This window comes from Camelus dromedarius, chromosome 23, assembly GCF_036321535.1.
Source record: "Camelus dromedarius isolate mCamDro1 chromosome 23, mCamDro1.pat, whole genome shotgun sequence".
Taxonomy (NCBI): Eukaryota; Metazoa; Chordata; class Mammalia; order Artiodactyla; family Camelidae; genus Camelus; species Camelus dromedarius.
This window is the reverse complement of record NC_087458.1, coordinates 27,346,235-27,367,019: the sequence shown is the minus strand read 5'-3', so window position 1 is coordinate 27,367,019 and position 20,785 is coordinate 27,346,235. Positions and strand designations below refer to the sequence as shown.

Sequence of the window (20,785 nt, the reverse complement as noted above, 5' to 3'; positions counted from 1 at the left end):
TATCATTTTAAAAAAAAAATTTGCCTTAAGGAACGGTATCTTATTTCACATCTTAATCCTAAAGGCCATTGTAAGATTGTTTCCTGCTGGTGTCCTGTGGAGTCGTGCATTCAGGTCGGTTCAGGGAGAGGCAGCAAAAACCTCTGTGGTCTCTGAGAGTTTCACAAAGGCCAGTGAACCCTTTCTGAACAGTCTCATCCATCGCACCCGAGACCTCCTCTGTCCCCGCTGCCGGCAGAGCGCAGTCGATGCCTGGAGAGCAGTGGGCCAGCCAAACGTCTGAATGCAGCTCTCTCTCCCATCCATCATCCAGACACACCCTGGCGACTCAGCGAAGGCTCATGGAGCGGAACTCTGCCCAGTGCAGCACGCCTGCCACCCCCACCCTCGGTCTTGGCCCCGCTGACATTACTCAGAGCTCTCTGTCTGGTTTCACTTAAGGATGAGTGGTGACCAGGGTCTGGAAATGGCCAGACACTCGGTCTCCAGAGGTGGCTTCTCAAGCAGAGAGGGGCACATCTTCTCTCCTAGGGAAGGGCAAGACAGGACAGGCAGCGAGCACAGCGAAAAGCATCTCACTGGGGACCCCGACAAGCATGGCAGGTCAAAAGCAAGACTTCTTAGACTTAATACCCCCACATGGGCAAGCTGCATACTTTTTAAAAAGGGTTTTTGAATTTTTCTTCTCCTAGCTTCACTTTGTTTATAAAGAAAAAAAAATCTCAGTTTTCAGCCTTCCTCGGTAGGGCAAACCCCAGCTCTTCCCTGCTCTGAGACCCTTCCTTGTGAGTCTCCTTTACCCTTCGCACAAAACACTCACATTTCTGCCCCTTCTGGTGACCGAATGTGTGGAGGTTTTTCTCCACAACAAGCAACAATTCTCTGCCTTACCAACCTGGTGCGCTATAATTTATCTCACTTCTGACACTACCTGTCCGGAGATGGTAGCTTGGGCTCCGTCCCACAAGCCTGTCCCATTCCCCCACCCCAACCCCGCCACACACACACACTCAGACACCAGGAGAAAGCCAGTCCTTTCACCTGTGCTTCTGACCAAACTCTACAGACGGGAGGTTCTAAAAACTCCTTCCTTATTATTTATTACTTATTATTTATAACTAAGATGATTGATTTCTTGAATATGTGTAGGCACATCTGACTGTCCTTTGTGATTGGATTACTGCATTCTGTTGATTCTTCTTTTGCAGTTGGCTTTATTCCTTTGATAACTATGTGAGTTTAAAAAGCTAAAGCTCTAATCTGTTCTTAGAAACAATTATCAGTACATATATGTAAACTAAAAAAATTGTGCAGTGTACTGTATATATGTATTTACATGCAATATAATGTGTAATTGCAGTAGAACTACAATAATTCTACCTGATAAAACTGAAAAAGGGGAAAAAAAACTTCCTCCTTAGATTCGATTAATTTGCTAGGGCAGCTCACAGAACTCAGGGGGGAAAGCTTTACTTATGTTTACCAATTTATCCAAGGATATGATAAAGGATACAGATGAACAGACAGGCAGATGAGGAGAAGCGTAGGGTAATGTCTGGGAGGGTCCTGAGCAGAGGAGCTTCTGTGCCTGTGGAGCTGGTGTTTATCACCCTCCCAGTGTTGTGTTTCCAGCCTGGAGGCTCTCTGAACCTCCTTCTATTGGGATTTTTATGGAGGCTTCATCATATAGGCATGATCAATTATTAACTCCATTTCCAGCCCCCTAACCCCCTCTGGAGGATGTGGGGGCAGGGGCCGGGGGGCGGGTAGTGGTGGTGCTGAAAATTCCAAGCTTGGAATCATGGCCTGGTCTTTTTGGTGATCGGCCAGCATCCAGGAGCCACCCAGGAGCCCACCCAGAGGTGCCTCATTAGAACAAAAGATGTTCCCTGGGCTCTGATCACTTAGGAATTTGCAAGGGTGTTTTGAGCTCTGAGTCAGGGATGGGGTCAAAGATAAATATTAGAACAAGAGATGTGCTCAGTTTTCTTATCACTTAGGAAATTATAAAAGTTTTAGAAGCTCTGTGCCAGGAGCTGGGGGCAGAGACCAATATGTATATTTTCTATCATTCCACAAACTTTCCTCCCCAAAGGAATTGTTAGGCCTCCTTAAGAAAGAAAAGTATGGCCAGTGTTTCCTGAGTGCTTTGCGTCTACCAGCTCACAATGCCGTGAGCTGAAGAATTTTATTGTCTTCAGCTTAGGGATGATTTGGTAGCCAGAGCAGTTGAGTAACTAACCCAAGATCACCCAGCTGGCCATGGCCTGAGCAGGGTTTAAACCCAGGTTCTAGGACGGGGGCAGGATTTGAACCAGGAGCCTGTTGTGCTCTGTTGCCTCCTAGGTGAGCTTGGTGTCTTAACCTGAGGAATTACGAAGGCTTTATTTTGGGATGTTTATAAGTTATTGTACATTTCTTGACTTAATAGGTTTCTTTTACGAGAAAAATGCCAAAATCACAGTGGAATTACTTTAAAATTGTGTCCTTTCTGGCCTCGAAAGAGTCCAGCACATGTACATTTTTTGTGAGCTGCTTTCTTCTGCCCACTTCTGGGGGAGCTGACACTTGTTCTTTGGCTCACATGATGCAGAAGAACAAGACGGCAAGGTTCCGTGGTCCACGGGCTCCCTGGGCACCCTGGGCGAGGCAGGGTAAGGGCACAACTGTGCTGGCTTACTTCTGCTGCTGTAACCCATTATCACAAACTTCCGGGCTTAAAGAAACTCAAAGTTATGACCTTATGGCCTGGAGATCTTAAAATCAAGGTGTGTTCTGCCTGGAAGCTCTGAGCCTTTTCCAGCTTCCAGAGGCCCTCTGCTTTCCTGGTCCTACAGTTCTTCCCATCTTCAAAACTCTCTCCGCTTTCTGCTTCTGTTGTCACATCTCCTCTGAGTCTGACCCTCTTGCATCCCCTCTGTGATTTCGCCAGACCCACCTGGATAATCCAAGATAATCTCCCCATCTCAAGATCTTTCAGTCACATCTGCAAAGTCCCTTCAGCCACGTTACAGTAACATATTTTCAGGTTCCAGGGATTGGGACACGGGCATCTCTGCAGGGCTGTTATTCAGCACATCACACCAACCATCTCAGTGTGCTGGGGACCGAAAGGTCTTCCAGATCATGGAATTTCAGTGCTAAAACTAAGAGAGTTTTGGGCAAAACTGGGCAGCCGGTTGCCCTTAGCTAAGGGGGCCATTGTCTCCCCTGTTTAGAGGTATTTCTGCTGACTCTTGGGGAAGCAGAGAGGGAAGATGAACACAAGAAAACTGTAAAGGAAACAGTGTTTTTCCAATAATGTCCTTTAGGAGAAAAGCAGCCTTTAACCTTTAAGAAGTCCTACCCTGCGTGACAGCCTCAGCAGGACCACGTCCTTCCTGAAAGAAAACTTCTCTGCCTCGTGTTCTCCACTTGTTTTACTTGATAAAAGCAAAGCCAATAAACTCTACTTCAAAGCCTGAATTATTGCTAAATCAGAAGCCTGTATAGTGAACTTACATTTAGAAAGGTTAATGGTTAATAAAGTCTGGAGTAACAGACTTGTAGTTAAAAATAGAGCATGATCCGTTGCAAATGACAGAGACTCATCAGCTTAATGCGAAGCCATGGTGAGTTTTCTGCGTCACATGTCCCCTGCCTGTCTTTATTCCTCTCCCCCTCACCTTCCTCTCTGCCCCCAGCCCCAAACCACCCACCCACCCAGTTATATTTAGTATTACAGTCTGTGGGTTTCTAAAATAACTCTCTCACGTGTTTATGTGTCTCACTGAAGGGAGAACCAGTTCATGCCATATTTTTATGTATATATTTAGCTCTCTATTTCTGAGGAAATAAATAGAAAAAAAAATCTTTTTCGATAACGGATGCCTTCCAAGAAGCTTATAGCCTGGTTGGAAAAGGCTGAGGGATGGAGATCTGGGGGACCTTTTCAAGTGGAAAGGATTGGAATGGGGGCCAGAAGTCTGGGGGTGGTGCACAGCAGCTGGGGCATGTGAGAGTTTCACCTGACACGGTCTGTCCCAAGTGCCAGCTGAGGAAGTGAGGGTCATAAATCATTTCCCAGCTGTGACAACAAAGGGACTCACATTCTCCCCAGCCAGAGGGAGCGGAGCAAGTAAGACCAGCAGTAATGGGAGGGGTGGGGCCACTCTGCTTCTCCCTGACAGCCAGCTCAGGGCTGCAAAAGCCAGAAATGGATAGAAGTCCAGGAACCAGAGGAAAGCCAGGCATGCGGGGGGTTCTGGGAAGCGCCTGTTACTCCCCCTGATGAGCTGGAATAGCCTGAGGTGCACGCAGTGGGGTGGGGGCAGATGGTGGGAGCTGACGGACGGTCCCCAGAGCTGGGCTCTGTGTCCAGGGGAGCTTCTCAAGGACTGCAGGGCTGCTCTGCTCATGAGTCTGTTCAAGGACCTCTGCTTGATCCCCATGTGTATCCCAGCTCAGATCACCTCTGCTGATCAGCCACTGGCCCCAGAGACTGGACAGAAGGTTGCACCAGACCTGGAGACCCTATCATCCCCTCAGGAAGTGTAGGTTCCATCACATGCCTTCCTGAGTCAGAGAGGCAGGACTAAAATGCTGTCTTTCACTGTGAAGGAAAAATTGTGCTCTCGTGACCTCAAGGGGCTTCCTATTTCATCGCTTCTCCTAGAGTTGCAGGTAAAGACTATGAAGGAGGGGACAGGCTACCGTGCTGGTGAACCCACACCCTCTCCCTGAGTTGTGCTGGCGCGTGATGGCAGGCGTTTGTACATGGCTGGCCAGGGGCAGGGCTGCTTCAAGGAAGAGCAAAGCTAATTTCTCCTCGGGAGTAAGTTCATCATTAGCCTGCACTAATGAGACAGGGCTCTCAGACTGCTCAGCTCATGGCGTCCAAGGGGTGGCGCGGTGGGCTCCTGCGGCCTCACCCCGGATCAGCATCAGAGACAGCACCCCCCTTCATCCCCATTTCAGACTCCACTAGGAATCTCACTTGACAACTGTCTTACAGTTGGGACTGGACAGCTCAGAGGCAGGACCCGGTGTGAATGGCTGTTCCTCCCACCCGGGGGATGCGATCGTCTGGCTCCCTGCTCCCCAGACAGATCGGCGCTGGAGGATTTGGGACTAAAGGAAGATCCAGAGGGTGCTCAGGCTGTGTGGGGGAGGGCGAGACATCCTTAGTGACAGTGGACGCAAGTGACGTTGTTGGTTTTCAAACAAAGAAAGCCAAGCCACAGAGCCTTCAGTCAGGCCTGGAGACGCCACTCCTGATTCAGTTCATCTGCTCACGTCACCTTATCCCCCCTGGAATGAGTGTCTTCCTTCTGTTTCAAAACATAGGCATTACTGTTTCATGTGTGGCAAGGCCAGCAGGTCAGGAGACGGTTGCACTGAGAAGACGCTTATACTCACAGGTCCCAGGAAGGGAGGACATGCCATCCTGCAGGGGTGGGGGCCACGCGGGGAGGCAGCAGGGTCAGTTAGGGAGGCTGGGAGGGGGAGAACCGTGAGCAGGAGCCTTTACAGTGGCTTCTGCGGGAAGGGACGGGGAGGCGGGATAAGCAGCCTTAGGATGGACTAGTGTGAATGCTTCCAGCGGGCTCTGTGACTTGGCAGCTGTCTCGAGGTGTCTGGGGTGATCGGAGCAGGGGACCAGTGGCCCTGAGTGTAAGAGCAAGGCGGGGGAGGTGGTGGGAGGTGTGGGCTCTGGACCCGCTGGATTGCATTGAAAGGGTGTGTTCTTGAGTGAGTTGTTCTCTGTCTCTAGGGTAAGTTGTTTACTAGCTCCAGGAACTGGCTAACCCTTGGAGGGTGGCCCTTCCAGGGTCCGCAAGGCCCCGGGTGTTAAAGCATCAGGAAATAGAAAATAAAAAGACACAGTGAATATGCCTTCCTCTTCCCTGCGGTCAGGACACAGCTCGAGTCTCACCTGCTCTAGGAAAGCTTCCCAGGCCACCTCACTCCGCTGGGATGGCTCCCTCCCCTGAAGTCCTGTCACACTTCTGTTCACTCCGGTATTGGTCTCTGCTGTTCATTTAGGTGCTAGTATCCAGGCAGAGGACGCCGTGTCCCTGTATTGAAAAGCTAAGCTTCCAGGAGATAGGGATTATATCTTTTACTTCTCTATGTCCCCTGCCATCACCTGGCGCAGAGCCTTGAACATAATAAACGCTCATTAATTTTTTTTTAAGGAATGCCTGAGGTTCAATTTACTAGGCCACAAGAATGATTCCTTTAAAATACATATATATTTTTTTAACCCCTAAGCAGGAATAACCCTGCCTGGAGGGACTCAGAGCTTGGTTCCTTCTTTTATTAACAGTGCTATCTAAGACTTAGAGCGTTTGCAAATCCAGGCTGCCTTTGTGAAATTCGCAAACAAGGAAACTTCAGGCAGCTTCAGCTGTGAATACAACTCAGAAGGGGTCATTTCTAATTGCAGCTGAAGAGACAAAATTGAGTTAGTATCGATGTCCTGACTTCAGTGTTTCCTCCATTAACCTCCTGGAAAAGGAGGGCAGATTACACACCAGCTGGGTTCACTGAGCAGCCAGGAGGCAGACAAAACATGCCTGCCTCTGACTTATTATTAATGGACAAATCATCTGGGCTGTGTCCATCCTTCGCTGATGGGTCCAGCGTAGCCTGTCAGGAAGGGAGATTTACCTGGTTCCAGGTGGCCTGGAATGAGTTGTGACACTAGTGGATCCTTGGTACCCAGGGCAGGGCATGACCATGCCCCTGGCAGCCTTGGGCTCCTCCTCTGTGAGAACAGGAGAAAGGAATGTAGGCCAAACGGAGGGTGGGTCAGACCTGAGTGCAAAATGTCAGAGTGATTTGGCTCTGTCCCTGGGACAGAGCTGATGGACAAAAATAGACCACATCTTGGGAAGCTTGGCATGAAATTAAATTCCAGGGCCCTAGCTACAGCTCTGCCAGTGGGCTACCTGCCAGTGTCCAGAAATGCCCTTGTCATGCAAAGTGGAGGTAGTGGTGGAATGGACGAGGGAGGAGAGCTGTTTTGTGGGTACCCTATCATTGCAGTGGGCGCCCCACCTGCCTGTAGTCCCTTGCTGTTCAAAATACACTCTATAGACCAGCACTCCTGGTCTCATTTGGGAGCTTATTAGAAATGCTGAATCTTAGGCAGGGCAGGGAGTAGGGTGAGGCCAAGAGGGATGGCCCCCTCTAGTGCAAAATTTAAGTGGGTGCCCCGAAACTCAGTAATCATGATAAATAATATTTTTAAAAAATCAAAATTAATGCAAAAATCCATGATGAACAAAATATTGCAATTTCAAATGAAGACAGGATCTGACCTTGACCAACCCTGCCCCTGCCCCTCACCTCACCCTAATCCTGATCTCAGGCCCCACCCAGCCTCTTGGAATCACCATCTACATGCTAACAAGATCCCCAGAGAAGTCACATGCACATAAGTTTGGAGAAACACTGCTTTTAACAACACTTCCCAGGCCATAACAACCCCAAATCATGGAACCCAGATAGCAACAAAACTGGAAAGGGATGAGATGAGATAAATTTCCAGAAGCATCTCACCCCATGAGTTTGCTTTCCATTTGCCTGGATTTGCACACTGCTACCTTAAAATTGTATGGTGTTTCATGGTTTACCATGAACTCTTTAAAAAACCCTTTATTTTGAAAATTATAGATTCGTAGGAGGTTGCAAAGATAGTGCAGAGAGAGATCCCATCTGCCCTTCACCCAGTTTCCCAAAAAACTTACATTTTATTTAAGTACAGTAGAATAGCAAAATGAGGAGACTGACATTGCTGTGAAGTGCACGTGTAATTGTACATGATTTCATCACCTGTGTAGATTCATGTACCCAATGCAATTAAGATACAGAACTAGTCCATCACCACAAATATCTCCCTGGAGCTACAGCTTTATGGTCACGCCCACCTCCCTTTCCGGTACCCTCATCCCTAACCTTTAGCAACCACTAATCTGTATAATTGCAGATGTTACATAATGTTACATAAATGGAATACTACAGTACGCAGCCTTTTGAGACTGGCTTTTTTTCACGCAACAGGATGAACTGGTGATCCATCTCAGACGTTGCATTTATCATTTTTCCTTTTTGTTTGCTCAGAATCAGTTCGTTCCTTTTTGTTGCTCAGTAGTATTCCACGGTATGGATGTACCACAGTCTGTCTAACCATTTACTTAGGATAAGACGTTTTATTTGTTTACTGTATTTGGTTGTTACAAATGAAGCTGATATGAGTGATCACGTACAAGTTTCTGTGAGGACGCGTTTTCATTTCTTTGGGATAAACACCCAGGAGTGCAATTGTGAGGCCATATGGTAAGTGTGTGCGTGTAGTTCTTTAAGAAACTGCCGAACTACTTTTCCAAGTAGTTTGCCATGTTACATTTCCACCAGCAATGAATGAGAAACCGAATTTCTCTACATCCTTTCCAGCATTTGGCGTTGACATTCTTTTCTCTTTTAGCCATTCTGTTGGTGATGAGGGGTTATCTCCCCATGGTCTTAACTTACATTTCCTAATGCTTAATGGTGCTGAATGTCGTTTCATGTGCTTATTTGCCATCCATGTGTCCTCTTTGGTGAAATGTCTCTTCATGTCTTTTGCCCACTTTCTAACTGGTTTCTTGGTTTTTTTACTGTTGAGTTTTGAGGATCTTTTCTGTGTACTAAATATGAGTCCTAAGATACATGGGTTGAAGATATTTTTCTCCCAGTCTATAACTTTTTTCATCCTCTTAACAAGGTCTTTTATAGAATTTTGTGAAAGTTCAGTTCATTGGGCTTTTTTCTTTCATGCATCCTGTTTTGGTGTCATATCTAAGAGTCATCACCAAGCCCTGGGCCCGAAGATTTTCTCCTGTATTTTCATCTAAATGTTCTATAGTTTTATATTTTACATGATTGAAATCTGTGATCCATTTTGACTTAACTTTTGCATTAGGGTATGAGATTTAGGTCAAGTTGCTTTTGTTTTTATTTTGTTTCTGGTGCATGGCTGTCCAGTCGCTCCAGCACCATTTATTGAAAAGACTAGCTTTCCTCTATTGAATAGTTTTTGCACCTTTGTCAAAATTCAGTTGGCCATCCTTTCGTGGGGCTATTTCTAGACTCTCTATTCTGTTTCACTGAGCTCTGTGTCTGTCTCCCTGCCAGTACCTCAAACTCTTGATTACTATATCTAGATAAAGCTCGAAATTTGGAAAGATCAATTTTCCCACTTTATTCTTTTTTAAAAAAAGGTTTTAATTATTTTAGCTCCTTTACCTTTCTATATAAAATTTAGAATTATTTTGTCTTCATTTGCAAAAAAAAATCTTACTGGGATTTTGATAGGAAGTGCATTCAATTTACATATCAATTTGGGGAGAATTAGTATCTCTGCTATGGTGGGTGAGTCTTTTAATTCATAAATGTTGTGGGACACAGAGGGGCGGCCAATCAGTGAGTCAGTGACACGCAGGTTGGTAAAAGAATTTACAAGAGATGAAGTATGGGAATAGAAAGGAGTTTATTAGTTTACGCTGCCATAGACAACAGCAGGCCACACAGATGAGCGGTGCCCATGTGCGCACTGAGGGCCAGTTGTTCGGATCTTTTATAAGGTAGGGTCACAAGGTGCCTGATCGGCTTGTGCACAAGTCTCTGATTGGTTGTAGGTGAGGTAAGAGGTTTAGGGGGGGTCCGTGAAGGATGGTGGGGTTTATGACTCTGATAAGGTGGGCTGAGACAAGCCAGCCTGAGCAACTGTGAGATTAAGCATTGCCTAGGACTAATAGTTTGTTAGGGGAACACACCTGGTAAAGAATGTACTTTATCTGTTGGGGGATCACAGGCAGACATCTGAGAGCCCAGGAATGGGGGGCGGTGGACTCTGAAGGATGTCAGGTGGCCCAACAATAAACACAATATGTCTCAACATTTATTTAGATCTTCTTTGATTTCTTTCATCAGCATTTTGTAGTTTTTAGCACACATGTTCTATATATATTTTTATATTTATCCCTAAGTATTTCATTTTTTGAATGGTTATGTCATCTTATATTTTAAATTTCAATTTCCATGTGAAATACAGTTAATCTTCTTATATTGATGTTATATCTTATGATCTTACTGAACTCACTTACTAGTTTTTGGAGTATTTCCTTGTAGATTTCTTGGGATTCCTAAGTAGACTTTCATGCAAATAGAGACAGACTTTTTTTTTTTCCTTTTTTTATCTCTACGTCTTTTATTTCTTTTTCTTGCTTTATTGAACTAGCTAGCACTTCCAGTCCCATGCTGAGTGGCAGTGGTGAGAGTGCACGTCCTGGCCTTATTCCTGATCTTGGGGAGAAAGTGTTCAGTCTTTCACCATTAAGTATGATGTTTGCTGTAGGTTTTCATGGATATTCTTTATCATGTTAAAGAGTTCCCTTTGTGAACTAAAAACATTGCAAACCATATCAGTAAACAAAGAATGCTGTGGCCATCAAGCCATCAGCAACTACTGTCACCCTGGACAGTGAGTGGAGAGAACTCAGGATGCAGACAAGCAGGCAGCCCAGCCTCTGCTGCCACCCCCAGTGGTGCCCCCCGAGGGGGCTCAGGATGTGGAAGAACAGGGCAATGGCCCTAGACAGCTGGGAGCATGTCAAAGGAATGATTTCAGGAAGCCCAGACCTTTGTACCTTCCCATACGTAGAAAAGTGCCAAATTCCTTAACTTGAGATATCTAGGTTTCTTCAATTAACAGTAATCTTTCGATGTTCTGACCACCTGGTCTTTGTTGCAAAAACTTATATATCCTGGCTTCTACCTTGCCACTTCGGAGCAATCCCTCAGAGCGATCCGAGAGGCTGTCATCCTGGGCTTAAGTCCTCAAAAATGTCCACCAAATAAAACATAACTCTCAACCTTTAGCTTGTGCATTTTATTTCAGTCAACACCCTCCATTCCTAATTCTCCGAGTTTTTATCATGAATGAATATCAAATTCTTTTTCTGCATCAGTTGATGCAATCATGTGATTTTTCTTCTTTAGCTTGTTAATGTGGTGACTTTTATTTTTTCAAATATTTTTCAAATATTGAAACAGCCCTCCATCCCTGGATTACATACCACTTGGTCGTGGGGTCTAATTCTTTCTATATATAGCTGAATTCTATTTGTTGATATTTTGTTAATGATTTTTGCATGATTTGTACTCTCTTTGCCTGGTTTTGGTATTAGAGAAATGCCAGCTTCATAAAATGGATTGGAAAGCATTCCTTCCTTTTTTTTTTTTCCTAGAAGAGACTCTAGAATTTTTTAAAATTTGTCTTATTGAGATATAGTTAACATCCACAATGTTTATATATTTAAAGTGCACACTGTGATGATTTTATATGAGTATACATTGTCGAAGAATTTCTCCCATCTAGTTAATTAGCACATTCATCACCTCACTTGTTTACTTTTTTTTTTTTTGATGAGAACATTTAAGTTCTACTGTCCTAGCAATTTTAATAACAGCATTATTTCAACATTGTGTTTTATAAGATATATATATATGTGGTCATTCAGATGTCCACATGTATGTTTCTCACATATATTTGGCTTCATGCACAGTTGCCGGCTCACAGACAGCTCCCCAGACCCTCGGAACTTCCTGAGCAGTCAGAGCAGTGGGAGCATCATTTGTTACAATACTTAGTCTCTCGCCTCAGTTCCTTTCCACCGCTACTAGGTTGACGTTAATTAGATGACCTTTAGAAAGCAACTAAGAATAGAACGTTGGAACTTTCAGTCCTACCCCTGGATTTCCAGGGAAGGGAGAGGGGCTAGAGGTTGAATCAATCACCAATGGCCAATGATTTAATCAATCGTGCCTAAATAATGAGGCCACCGTAAAAGCCCAAAAAGGAAGAGGTTCAAAGACTTTCTAGGCTGGGAAACCAGAATGCTTCCACATAGCACTGTGCCATGTCCCAGACTCCATAAGGACAGAGTCTCCTTTGTTCTGGACCCCCACTCTCTGCATCTCTTTATCTGGCTGTTCATTTTTATCCCGTAATATCCCTTGTAATAAACTGGTAATCTAGTGAATAAATGGGCTTCCTGAGTTCTGTGAGCTGCTCTAGCCAATTAATCAAACACAAGGAGGCAGTCATGGGAGCCTCTGACTTATAGCCAGTTGGTCAGAAGTACAGGTGACAACCTGGACTTGTGACTGTAATATGAAGTCCAAGAAGTGGGTCATGGGAAACTCCAGTCTGTAGCCACTTGGTTGGTCAGAAGCACAGTAACAGCCTGAGCTTGGAATCTGGCGTTTGAAGGGGAGGAGGCACCCTTGTAAGACTGGATCCTTATCTTGGGGGACCTGATGCTCATCTCCAGATACACAGTGTCAGAACTGAGTTAGGACACCTTGTTAATGTCCAAGAATTGCCTGATGGTGTGGGAAACACATACATACATGCACACACATTAGAATTGAGTGTTAGTATCATTTTACTTGTCAATTAGAATCACCGTGTTTTACATTAGATCCTTCTGTAGCATTGGTTTTAGTTCTTCTTTAAATGTTTGGTGGGATTCTCCAGTAAACCTTTTGTCCTTATGCATTTTTATATTCAGAATTTGAGCTGATCCTTATAACAACCTTGCAAGGAAGGCATTTGACAAACATGGACTAAGGCTCAGAGAAATTAAGTGACTTCCCCAACACCCAGAGGTCTTGTAATCCCAAGTCAGTGTTGTTTCCACAATACCACAGTTCCTGAGTTTTGACATCACTGGGTAGACTTTTCAAGCATTTAGAATCTCTATGGGAAATAAAGAAAGAGAATAATCATATCTGCTCCTGGCCACTTTTGTTTAGCTGGGTTCCAGTTTCTTTCTGGCCTGACATCCAGTTAAGTTAGAAGATAATAAGGGAACCAGTGAATTGCAGAGTATAAAACACAGTGCTATTAGTGTGGTCATAAAGGTATGGTCTGAAAGACTGATGCTCGAGTGATGTGGCATTGCCACGGCCAACAGCAAAGCCCCAGAGGCAAAGCAAACAAAAATGTCTGAAGAGAGGCGGAAACCCTGCTTTCCAGGGTCCCCGAACATTCTCTGGGAAGTTTTCCTCTAATCCTCATCACTTGACCCAAAACTTCCTCCCAGGAATGACTGTCTCCTTTAATGTAGGATTTTTCACCACCTTCATTATCCCTCCTGTGAGTTTTTCTCCCAGCTCAGAGCATGCTGCTCCTCTATTCAATAGCCTTCAATGATTCCCTATTGTCTAGACTTCTCAACTTTACAGTCACTGTCTATGTATGGCTGCTGTTCTCAAATTTTGGAGAACAGGAGAATCACCTGGAGAAACTAATTTAAAAAGTAGACTGTTAAGTCCCAGTCCCAGAGATTTCTGCTCAGGAACTCTGGACTGGGACCTAAGAAGTCTGCGTTTTAGCCTCCCCCCTGGTGATTCTAGTGCAAGTGGTCCACAGAATACACGTTGGCCAAACAATGGAATTAAGGTCACGCTCCTTGGCTTGGCGTTCAGAGCCTCTGAAGCTTGATTCCCACTTGCTTACACAACAGTACCTCCCCCTCACCCCATGCCTCTCCTACCGGACCCGCTACGGCCCAACCGCAGTGCTTAAGACTAAACCAGTTGGTGAACCTGCTTTACACATTGTGCAACTTCTGGGTATTTGCAGAATCTTCTCACTCTTCTTGGAAAGACAAAGTTATCTCTCCTGTCCTTCTTCCCCCTTGCCCTTCGATATCAGCAGAGTTGTTCAAACTATAGGTTGACACACATTAATGGGTTGTAACCAGCTTTTTATTTAAATTTATGATTACTAGAATGGGATACACTAGGAGATTTTGTAATATTTGTTTCAGTTAATTATATGTATACATACATATGTATGTATTGTATCAGGATATAAGATTTTTTTTTTACTGTGATTTGTAGTAAAACCCCATCACTAGCAACAGCATTGACAGCCACGGCCGCAGCACTCACCCAGTTTGCCTCTAATTAGAGCCATCAGGATAGCCTTCTGTTTCTCCATTACTGGGAACCTTTGGAGAATAATAAATAAAGCCGTCTTTACCGTCTCATCCCTCTGGCACCCGTCGTGGTATTTTGTGCTCAATAAATGTTAACTAAGTTGAATTGATTGCATGATCACAATCATGGCTCCTCTGGGTTTAACTCTTTCAGATCAAGCATCCTTTTTCAGGCTGTGGGGTCGGGGCTCTGCCTTTCAGACATTGCTTCTTCGTGAGACAATGAACTTTGGAGCATTGCCAGGGGAAGTGGCCTCTCATCTTGGGTAAAGAAGAAAAGGGTAACATTTCGCAAGGCAATGAGGTTGCTTGGTGCAACAAATTTCCCATGGAAATTCCGGAGCGTCTGAGGAACGGAGTGGGTGGCTCTCTGGACCAACATGGCGCAGTGGAAGGAAACGCCACAGGAAGGTGGCTACGTGAGCTTCTAGGTGTGAGCGTTGGTTGAGCATGTGTTGCTCAGCAAGCAAGCCGCTGTGCTGAGTGAGTAAGAGCTCAAGAAGTCTTCGGCATCGGTGACAAGCTGAGCTGCTTGTGGACGGCAAGGATGTTTTCTTAAGCCTGCAGTGTGTCAAGTGGCAGTGTAACAGGTCAGGGTTGTTTGACTGTAAATCATCTTATATTCAACCTGCTTCTCATATGTGTGTTAACTGTACATCTCGTTGATCTGTCAGCTTGGGACCTCTTATCTACAGCAAAGTGCCTGGCTTTGAAGAATTCAGTAAAGAAGAGGAGGGAAGGCATAAACTTTCAGAAACAATTTCCAGACCAGGTCCCTTGAACAGGATGCACAGGTAGCCAGTAGGTCAGTAAGCCCAGCAAAGAGCAGGCATGCTGGGTGTGGGCAGAGCTGAACTTCCTATGAAAAGCTTGGGTAAGTGGAGAGCAGAGAGACGGCACTTTTTGTAAGACGGAGAGAAGAATGAAGGTCTGACTTATTGCAGTAGAGGATCCATGACAGCCAAGGGCCGAACAGAAATGATCCTGAGGAAGACTGGGGTATAAAAGGGCCAAGGGAAGTGAAGGGGGGCTATGGAATTTATTCAGATATCAAAAAGGTTTTTGTTACAAGGCCTTCAATTTATCATTGGCTTCAAAATAAGACTTGAAAACAAATGAAGTAATGTCACTCTTTTAAAAAGCAAAGAAGACACATTTGTTAGAATGGTTTAAATAAAAAAAAATGATGATATCAAATGCTGGTGGGGATGTGGAGGAACAGGAACTCTCATTCATCACTGGCGGGAATGCAAAGTGATGTAGCCACTTTGGAAGACAGTTTGGTGGTTTCTTACAAAACCAAGCATACGCTTATCATGTGTCCCAGCAATCACACTCCTAGATATTTACCTGGGTTGAAACTTTATGTCCATGCAAAAACCTGCACAAGAATGTTTTAGCAGCTTTATTCATAATCAGGGAAAACTGGAAGCAACCAAGATGTCCTTCCATCAATGAATAAATAAATTGGTACATATAGACAATGGGATATTATTCAGCAATAAAAAGAAATGAGTTTTCAGGCCACGAAAAGACATGGAGGAACCTTAAATATGAATTGCTAAGTGGAAGAGGCCAGTCTGAAGAGGCTACATCATGCATGATTCTACCTATCTGGCCTTTTGGAAAAGGCAAAACTATAGAGATAGTAAAAAGGTCAGTGGTTACCAGCGGTTGGAGAGGTGAGTAGGTGGAACACAGTGGATTATGAGGGTAGAGAAATTATTCTTTATGAAACTGTAGTTGGACACATGCCATTACCCATTTGTCAAAATCCACAGAACTGTACAACACAAAGGGTGAGTCTTGGGGAGGGTATAGCTCAAGTGGCAGAGTGCGTGCTTAGCATGTAGGAGATCCTGGGTTCAGTCCCCAGTACTTCCTCTAAAAATGAATAAACCCAATTACCTCCCTCCTCCCCCTACAAAAATAAGAATAATTAAATACAACAATAATAAACAAACTGTGAATCTTAATGTAAACTATGGCCTATAGTTAATAATAATGTGTCAATGCGGGCCCAACAAACATAGCTAACATACCACACCAATGCAAGATAGTTATAATGGGGGAACTGGGGGTCGGGGAGGTCAGAGGGTGGGGGACTCAGTACACAGAACTCTATGTACTACTCTCTGCTCAATTATTCTGTGGATCTAAAACTGTGCTAAAAATAATTTATTACTTAAAAAAAAAATCTCTTGAGATTTCACATTGAAAGAAACAAAGGGGCAAGTGTGAAGAGAATTATTTCTAAGTTTTAAGAAAGCCAAAAGCTAATCCTGGAGTCTTGCTTGTAAACTCCACAGCCAGTTTTGCTGGCACCCAAGCCCCCGTTTCCTCACGGAATCCCTCACCTAAACAGTAAGTCCACACTGCATTCCCTCCACCGTACAATCTCAGGCCCTTTTGGATTTATCCAATGAGTGATTGGAAGGAAGACAGAACCAAACTTTTCATCCCTTCCTAGTTGGCTGAATTTTCTCACGAGAAGGAAACAGGGCTTGTCTGGTAAATCTGAAAAAGCAACATCACAGATTTTTTTTCAGCAGAAAAAAAAAAAAGGCTTTTCTCTGGATGAACTTTTCTCAGCCAACTGTAATGATGGTTTTTTGGTCTGATTGTTAATTCTCCCTAATTATGTAGAAGGCCCTTTAAATTTATGTTGGTGGTTTTTCTCTTTCGAGCAACTAGATTAGGCAATCAGCCCACCTTTCATATTATAAGAAGGCTTCTTCCTTCTTTCTTTTTCAAAAATTACTCCTCCACTTTGCAATTTCTGCAAGTGCTCAAAGGGGTAAATGCAATCTGCTGCTCTCTTAGCTTTGAGTGATGTGCTTGTTTTAAATCTCTCTAAGCTTGTCCAGCAGAGGACTTTTAAACCTGGATTAATCCCCTTGAGTTCTAAATCCTTTTGCTTTGAGGGCTGAAATCTGCTTCCATAACCTTCTGAATCACCAACGTTTGCTTTGAAAGTTGGCACCTTCTATTTAAATGGCAAGAAAGATGGGAAATAAGCCTTACAGAGCTGAACGTATTGATTTCAATTATCACCTTTAATCCACACCTTTCCTCTTTATCATGTGTGGTTTTCTTCTCTTCGTTAGAAAGAGCCAGGGATTATCTGCACAAAACTGGAAGGTTTATCGTCATTGGCGGGATTGTCTCTCCGGTCCACGACTCCTATGGAAAACAGGTGGGTCCACCTTTGCCCCTCTCTTCCCTAGCCTCTCTTCTGGACCTGAAGGCTCCTCTGGTATAAAACGGCCCCACTGCCATCTCTGCTGCGATTCCGGGAACACAAAATACCCGACGGCAGGTGTCCCGCGTCCCATCTCTGGACCACAGTCAGGCCTGAGCGAGGGGGCGTTGGGCAGCAGCTCGGAGGAACAGTCAGAACGCACCCAAAGAGGAGCAGGCACACCTGCTGAGGGCCAAGGGTGGCTTGGCACGGACGCCAGGTTGGCGGCTGGTTAAGGGCTGGGCAAGTCTTTCCCAGCATTATAGGAGAAAAAGGCCTGTGGCTCTTATTAGCTGATTTAAAATTCATTTCCCTGCTCCTCCCTCCCTGCCACACATCTCAGAAAATCTAGACTCTCTCCCAGGCCTTCACTTCCTCCCCTAGATACAACTTGGTGAGCCCCGGGGATATCACCCAGCCAGACTGAGCCATGAGACAAGACAGCACCCACCACGCTGTCTCGTCTCTGTGCTGGCCGCGCGTCGGCTGGTGGGGCAGTTGACCTGATGCTCATCTGATGCTGTTGGAGGGGGTCTACTCCATCTCCCATCCGTTCCTTTCCTTCCCTTCTGCCACTCTGTGCCTGTGTGTGGCAGATGGACACATACGGGGTCACACCCCGTTCTCTGTCACCACTGAAAAACGCTGCACTTTTATAATGGGCTGGCTTGGGACGGAGTGTTGGGGAGGCTGTGGGGAGCAGGGCGAGCCTCCCAGCGATTGCTCTGTTGCTTCCCAGGGCCTCGTGTCAAGCCGGCACCGTCTCATCATGTGTCAGCTGGCCGTCCAGAACTCCGATTGGATCAGGTAGGGCTTGCCTGTTGATGCCGGAGGTAGGGGTGGCCCTGGGACTCCCTGGAGATGCGTGGAGAAGAGGAAGAGTCCTCAGGGCAATTTGGACCCCACAGGGTTGGGGAGGCGGTTGGGGGGCAGATATTAACCCCATGCAGGTGATAATTATGTGAACATTCCAGGGGGGTCCAACTGATGACTTTATTTTTTAACCAAGCCACGAGGCCCATTAAACTAAGAGGGAGCTTTCGTGTTTCATCTGCCTTGTCACCTTTGGATCCAGAGCTTCCAAAAGCATCACTGGGTTTGGGGTGAGGCAGGGCCAGAAAATCCAAAATGCCTCTCCAATTCTATCCCCACTTGCTTCCAGGAGCTCTCACTACCTTTCAGGGAATGTCCCCGGCCTTGGCTCTTTCCCATTCCTGAGCTCAGGCTCCCCTGGGCTCTGGGCTGACAGTGGGCCAGGGGTGCGGGCGGTGCGCACTCCCTCACTGCCTCTCCCTCTGACGCGCCCCGCGCAGTCCCCTCGCTAAGACAGCAGACGCTGTTATCCGCTGAGCTTGCGCTGTAATTAAAGCAGGCTTCCACTAATTATGCTAATTATGCTCCCCAAAGCTCCTGCAGTTATAATTTGCATGAGAAGATGATGTTTTTAAAAAAGTAATGCACACCATTTGTCCTGGCATCTCCCTACCATGGAAGAAAAAAAAAATCACCTAGAGGTTTCCATGAAAGGAGGGAAATGAAGGGGCTCAGAGCGAGGGCTCAGAGCTAGCGGAGAGGCAGGGGTGGGTGGAAATGAGAGCAGTGGAGGAAGGCGACGGTAATAATTAAATCGTGATCCTTGCCATTTACGTGCAGTGGTTTGTGTGAGCAGCACGTGCCCTGTACGGACTTCCTCATCCCCGCCTGTGAGAGCGGTTAGGCGGAGAGACAGCTCAGGAGAGATCAAGGGCCTTGAACATGAACAGCACATCCGTGGTCGAGTCAGGGTGGAGATGAAGCTTCTCAATCCTGTACCTCGTGATCTCCTGGGGAAAGTGGGGCCCAGTGGGGAAAATACTCGGCAGGAAGCTGTTCCTGCTTGTGTGTGATTAGAATATTCTGAAACAATCCCTCATTCATTCAACAAATATCTACTGAGCACTTACTGCCTGTCCCGCACTGCTCCAGGCACTGGGAAAATTAGAATTCCGAGAACTGAGGTCACTAGGAAGGCTTGGAGCTAGCTGTGGAGATGAGGGTTGGGTGCTCAGGGCCCCTGGACACAGGGGAGTCTGTTTAGCCAGGTCAGGCGTCTGCCTATCTCAGAGGGGAGGGTGATCAGAGATCTGGGGGGAGCCAGGCTCAGGGAAACTGGTTCTCTAAGGATTTTCATTTCGTGAGACCTCATCTTCGGTGTGCTTAGGTGCGCTGCGTGGTGGGAGGTGGGCAGGGAATGCTCAACTGCTAAGAACACGTTTGAGAAACATCCCAGTTTAGCAGCTCATCAAGTTGGCGATTAAGCCCGAGTGCTGCATCCGTCTGGGGCTGGGTCCCCACTCACTTCGCATCCTTTGTACGGCGGGGTGGGGGGCGCAGTCTGCTGGGCTGTGCCTTCCGGTCCAGGCGCCACGCCCACCTCCATGCCCACAGAGCACCTCCCTGCACAGGGAGGCAGCCACAGGCAGGGTCCCCATTTGAGGTAACTGCAGTCACCACTTGATGAGGGCCTGGCTCACTTAATCCTTTTTGCAATCCTATAAGGTCCAGAGGAGAATTCCCATTCTGCAGCTAAGAATGAGAGTACGATGTATACTAGGCACTTTGCATATGAAGCTCATGGAACCCTTCTAATAGCCCCGCAAGAGAGGTATTATTGTTATTCCCATTTTACAGCTGGGGAAAGTGAGCACCAAGCATCATATAACTTTCCCAAAGCCCCACAGTTATGGTGCTGGTATTAAACCTGGCCAGACCAGCGCCAGCATCTGCTCATGGAAGCCGGTGTCATACTCCTCTCATTTTACAGAGGGGAATCAGAGGCTCAGGAAGGTGTTCCAAGCCCATGTTTTATCTGATTTGAGATCTAAGTACACAGCACGACCAGGTCTGCAGAGCTTTCTGAGCTATGTCTTTGGAAGGAACCAATAAGGAAAGAGTGTGAGAATGGAAACCAAGGGGGACGTCTTTCTGATTGTTAGGGTGGACCCGTGGGAGTGCTATCAGGACACCTGGCAGACGACCTGCAGTGTGCTCGAGCACCATCGGGACCTCATGAAGGTGAGCTGGGCCGGGCTCAGGGCTGGGTGGACCACAGAAGCCGGGCAGGCTGCGGGAAGGATGCTGCTGGCCCATGGTCTCCTGTTTCTCAGCCAGCGGTGGGGGAGACCAGGGTCCGAGCAGCACCGGCCACTGCTCCCTGCCTTGTCCCCACCCTGGATGCGACTTAGGGCAGTTTTCATCTTCTGGCAGCAAGTTCAAGGTAGGATTAAGGAGACCACAGTTGGAAAACTTCAGAAAGTGAGGCGAGAAGGAGAAGTGGGCAAAGAAAGTCAGGAGGAGAGAGGCGCTCTGGGAGCAGGTACCAGCAGCCAGGTCCTCCTGCCGCACCTCTTGGGGACCCGTGGGTCCTCTTACTCCAGGACAGGATGCTGTGACTGTGGGCCCTCACACCCACCAGGCATCATGCACACGCCTTCCTCCTACAAGGGTCCACGGGCAGACGGTGGTGCTCTGA

At 46.3% G+C, this 20,785-nt stretch overlaps 1 protein-coding gene across 3 annotated transcripts in view; it reads left to right on the top strand.

Moving 5' to 3' along the window:
* Positions 1-20,785, top strand: part of NMNAT2 (nicotinamide nucleotide adenylyltransferase 2) — a 183,626-nt gene that overhangs the window by 130,922 nt on the left and 31,919 nt on the right. For all 3 annotated transcript variants that reach the window (XM_064478081.1, XM_010988526.3, XM_010988527.3), the window contains exons 4-6: positions 17,141-17,229; positions 18,014-18,081; positions 20,250-20,328. In XM_064478081.1, the coding sequence (XP_064334151.1) occupies positions 17,141-17,229; positions 18,014-18,081; positions 20,250-20,328 (236 nt within the window). The remainder of the gene's footprint in view (positions 1-17,140; positions 17,230-18,013; positions 18,082-20,249; positions 20,329-20,785) is intronic.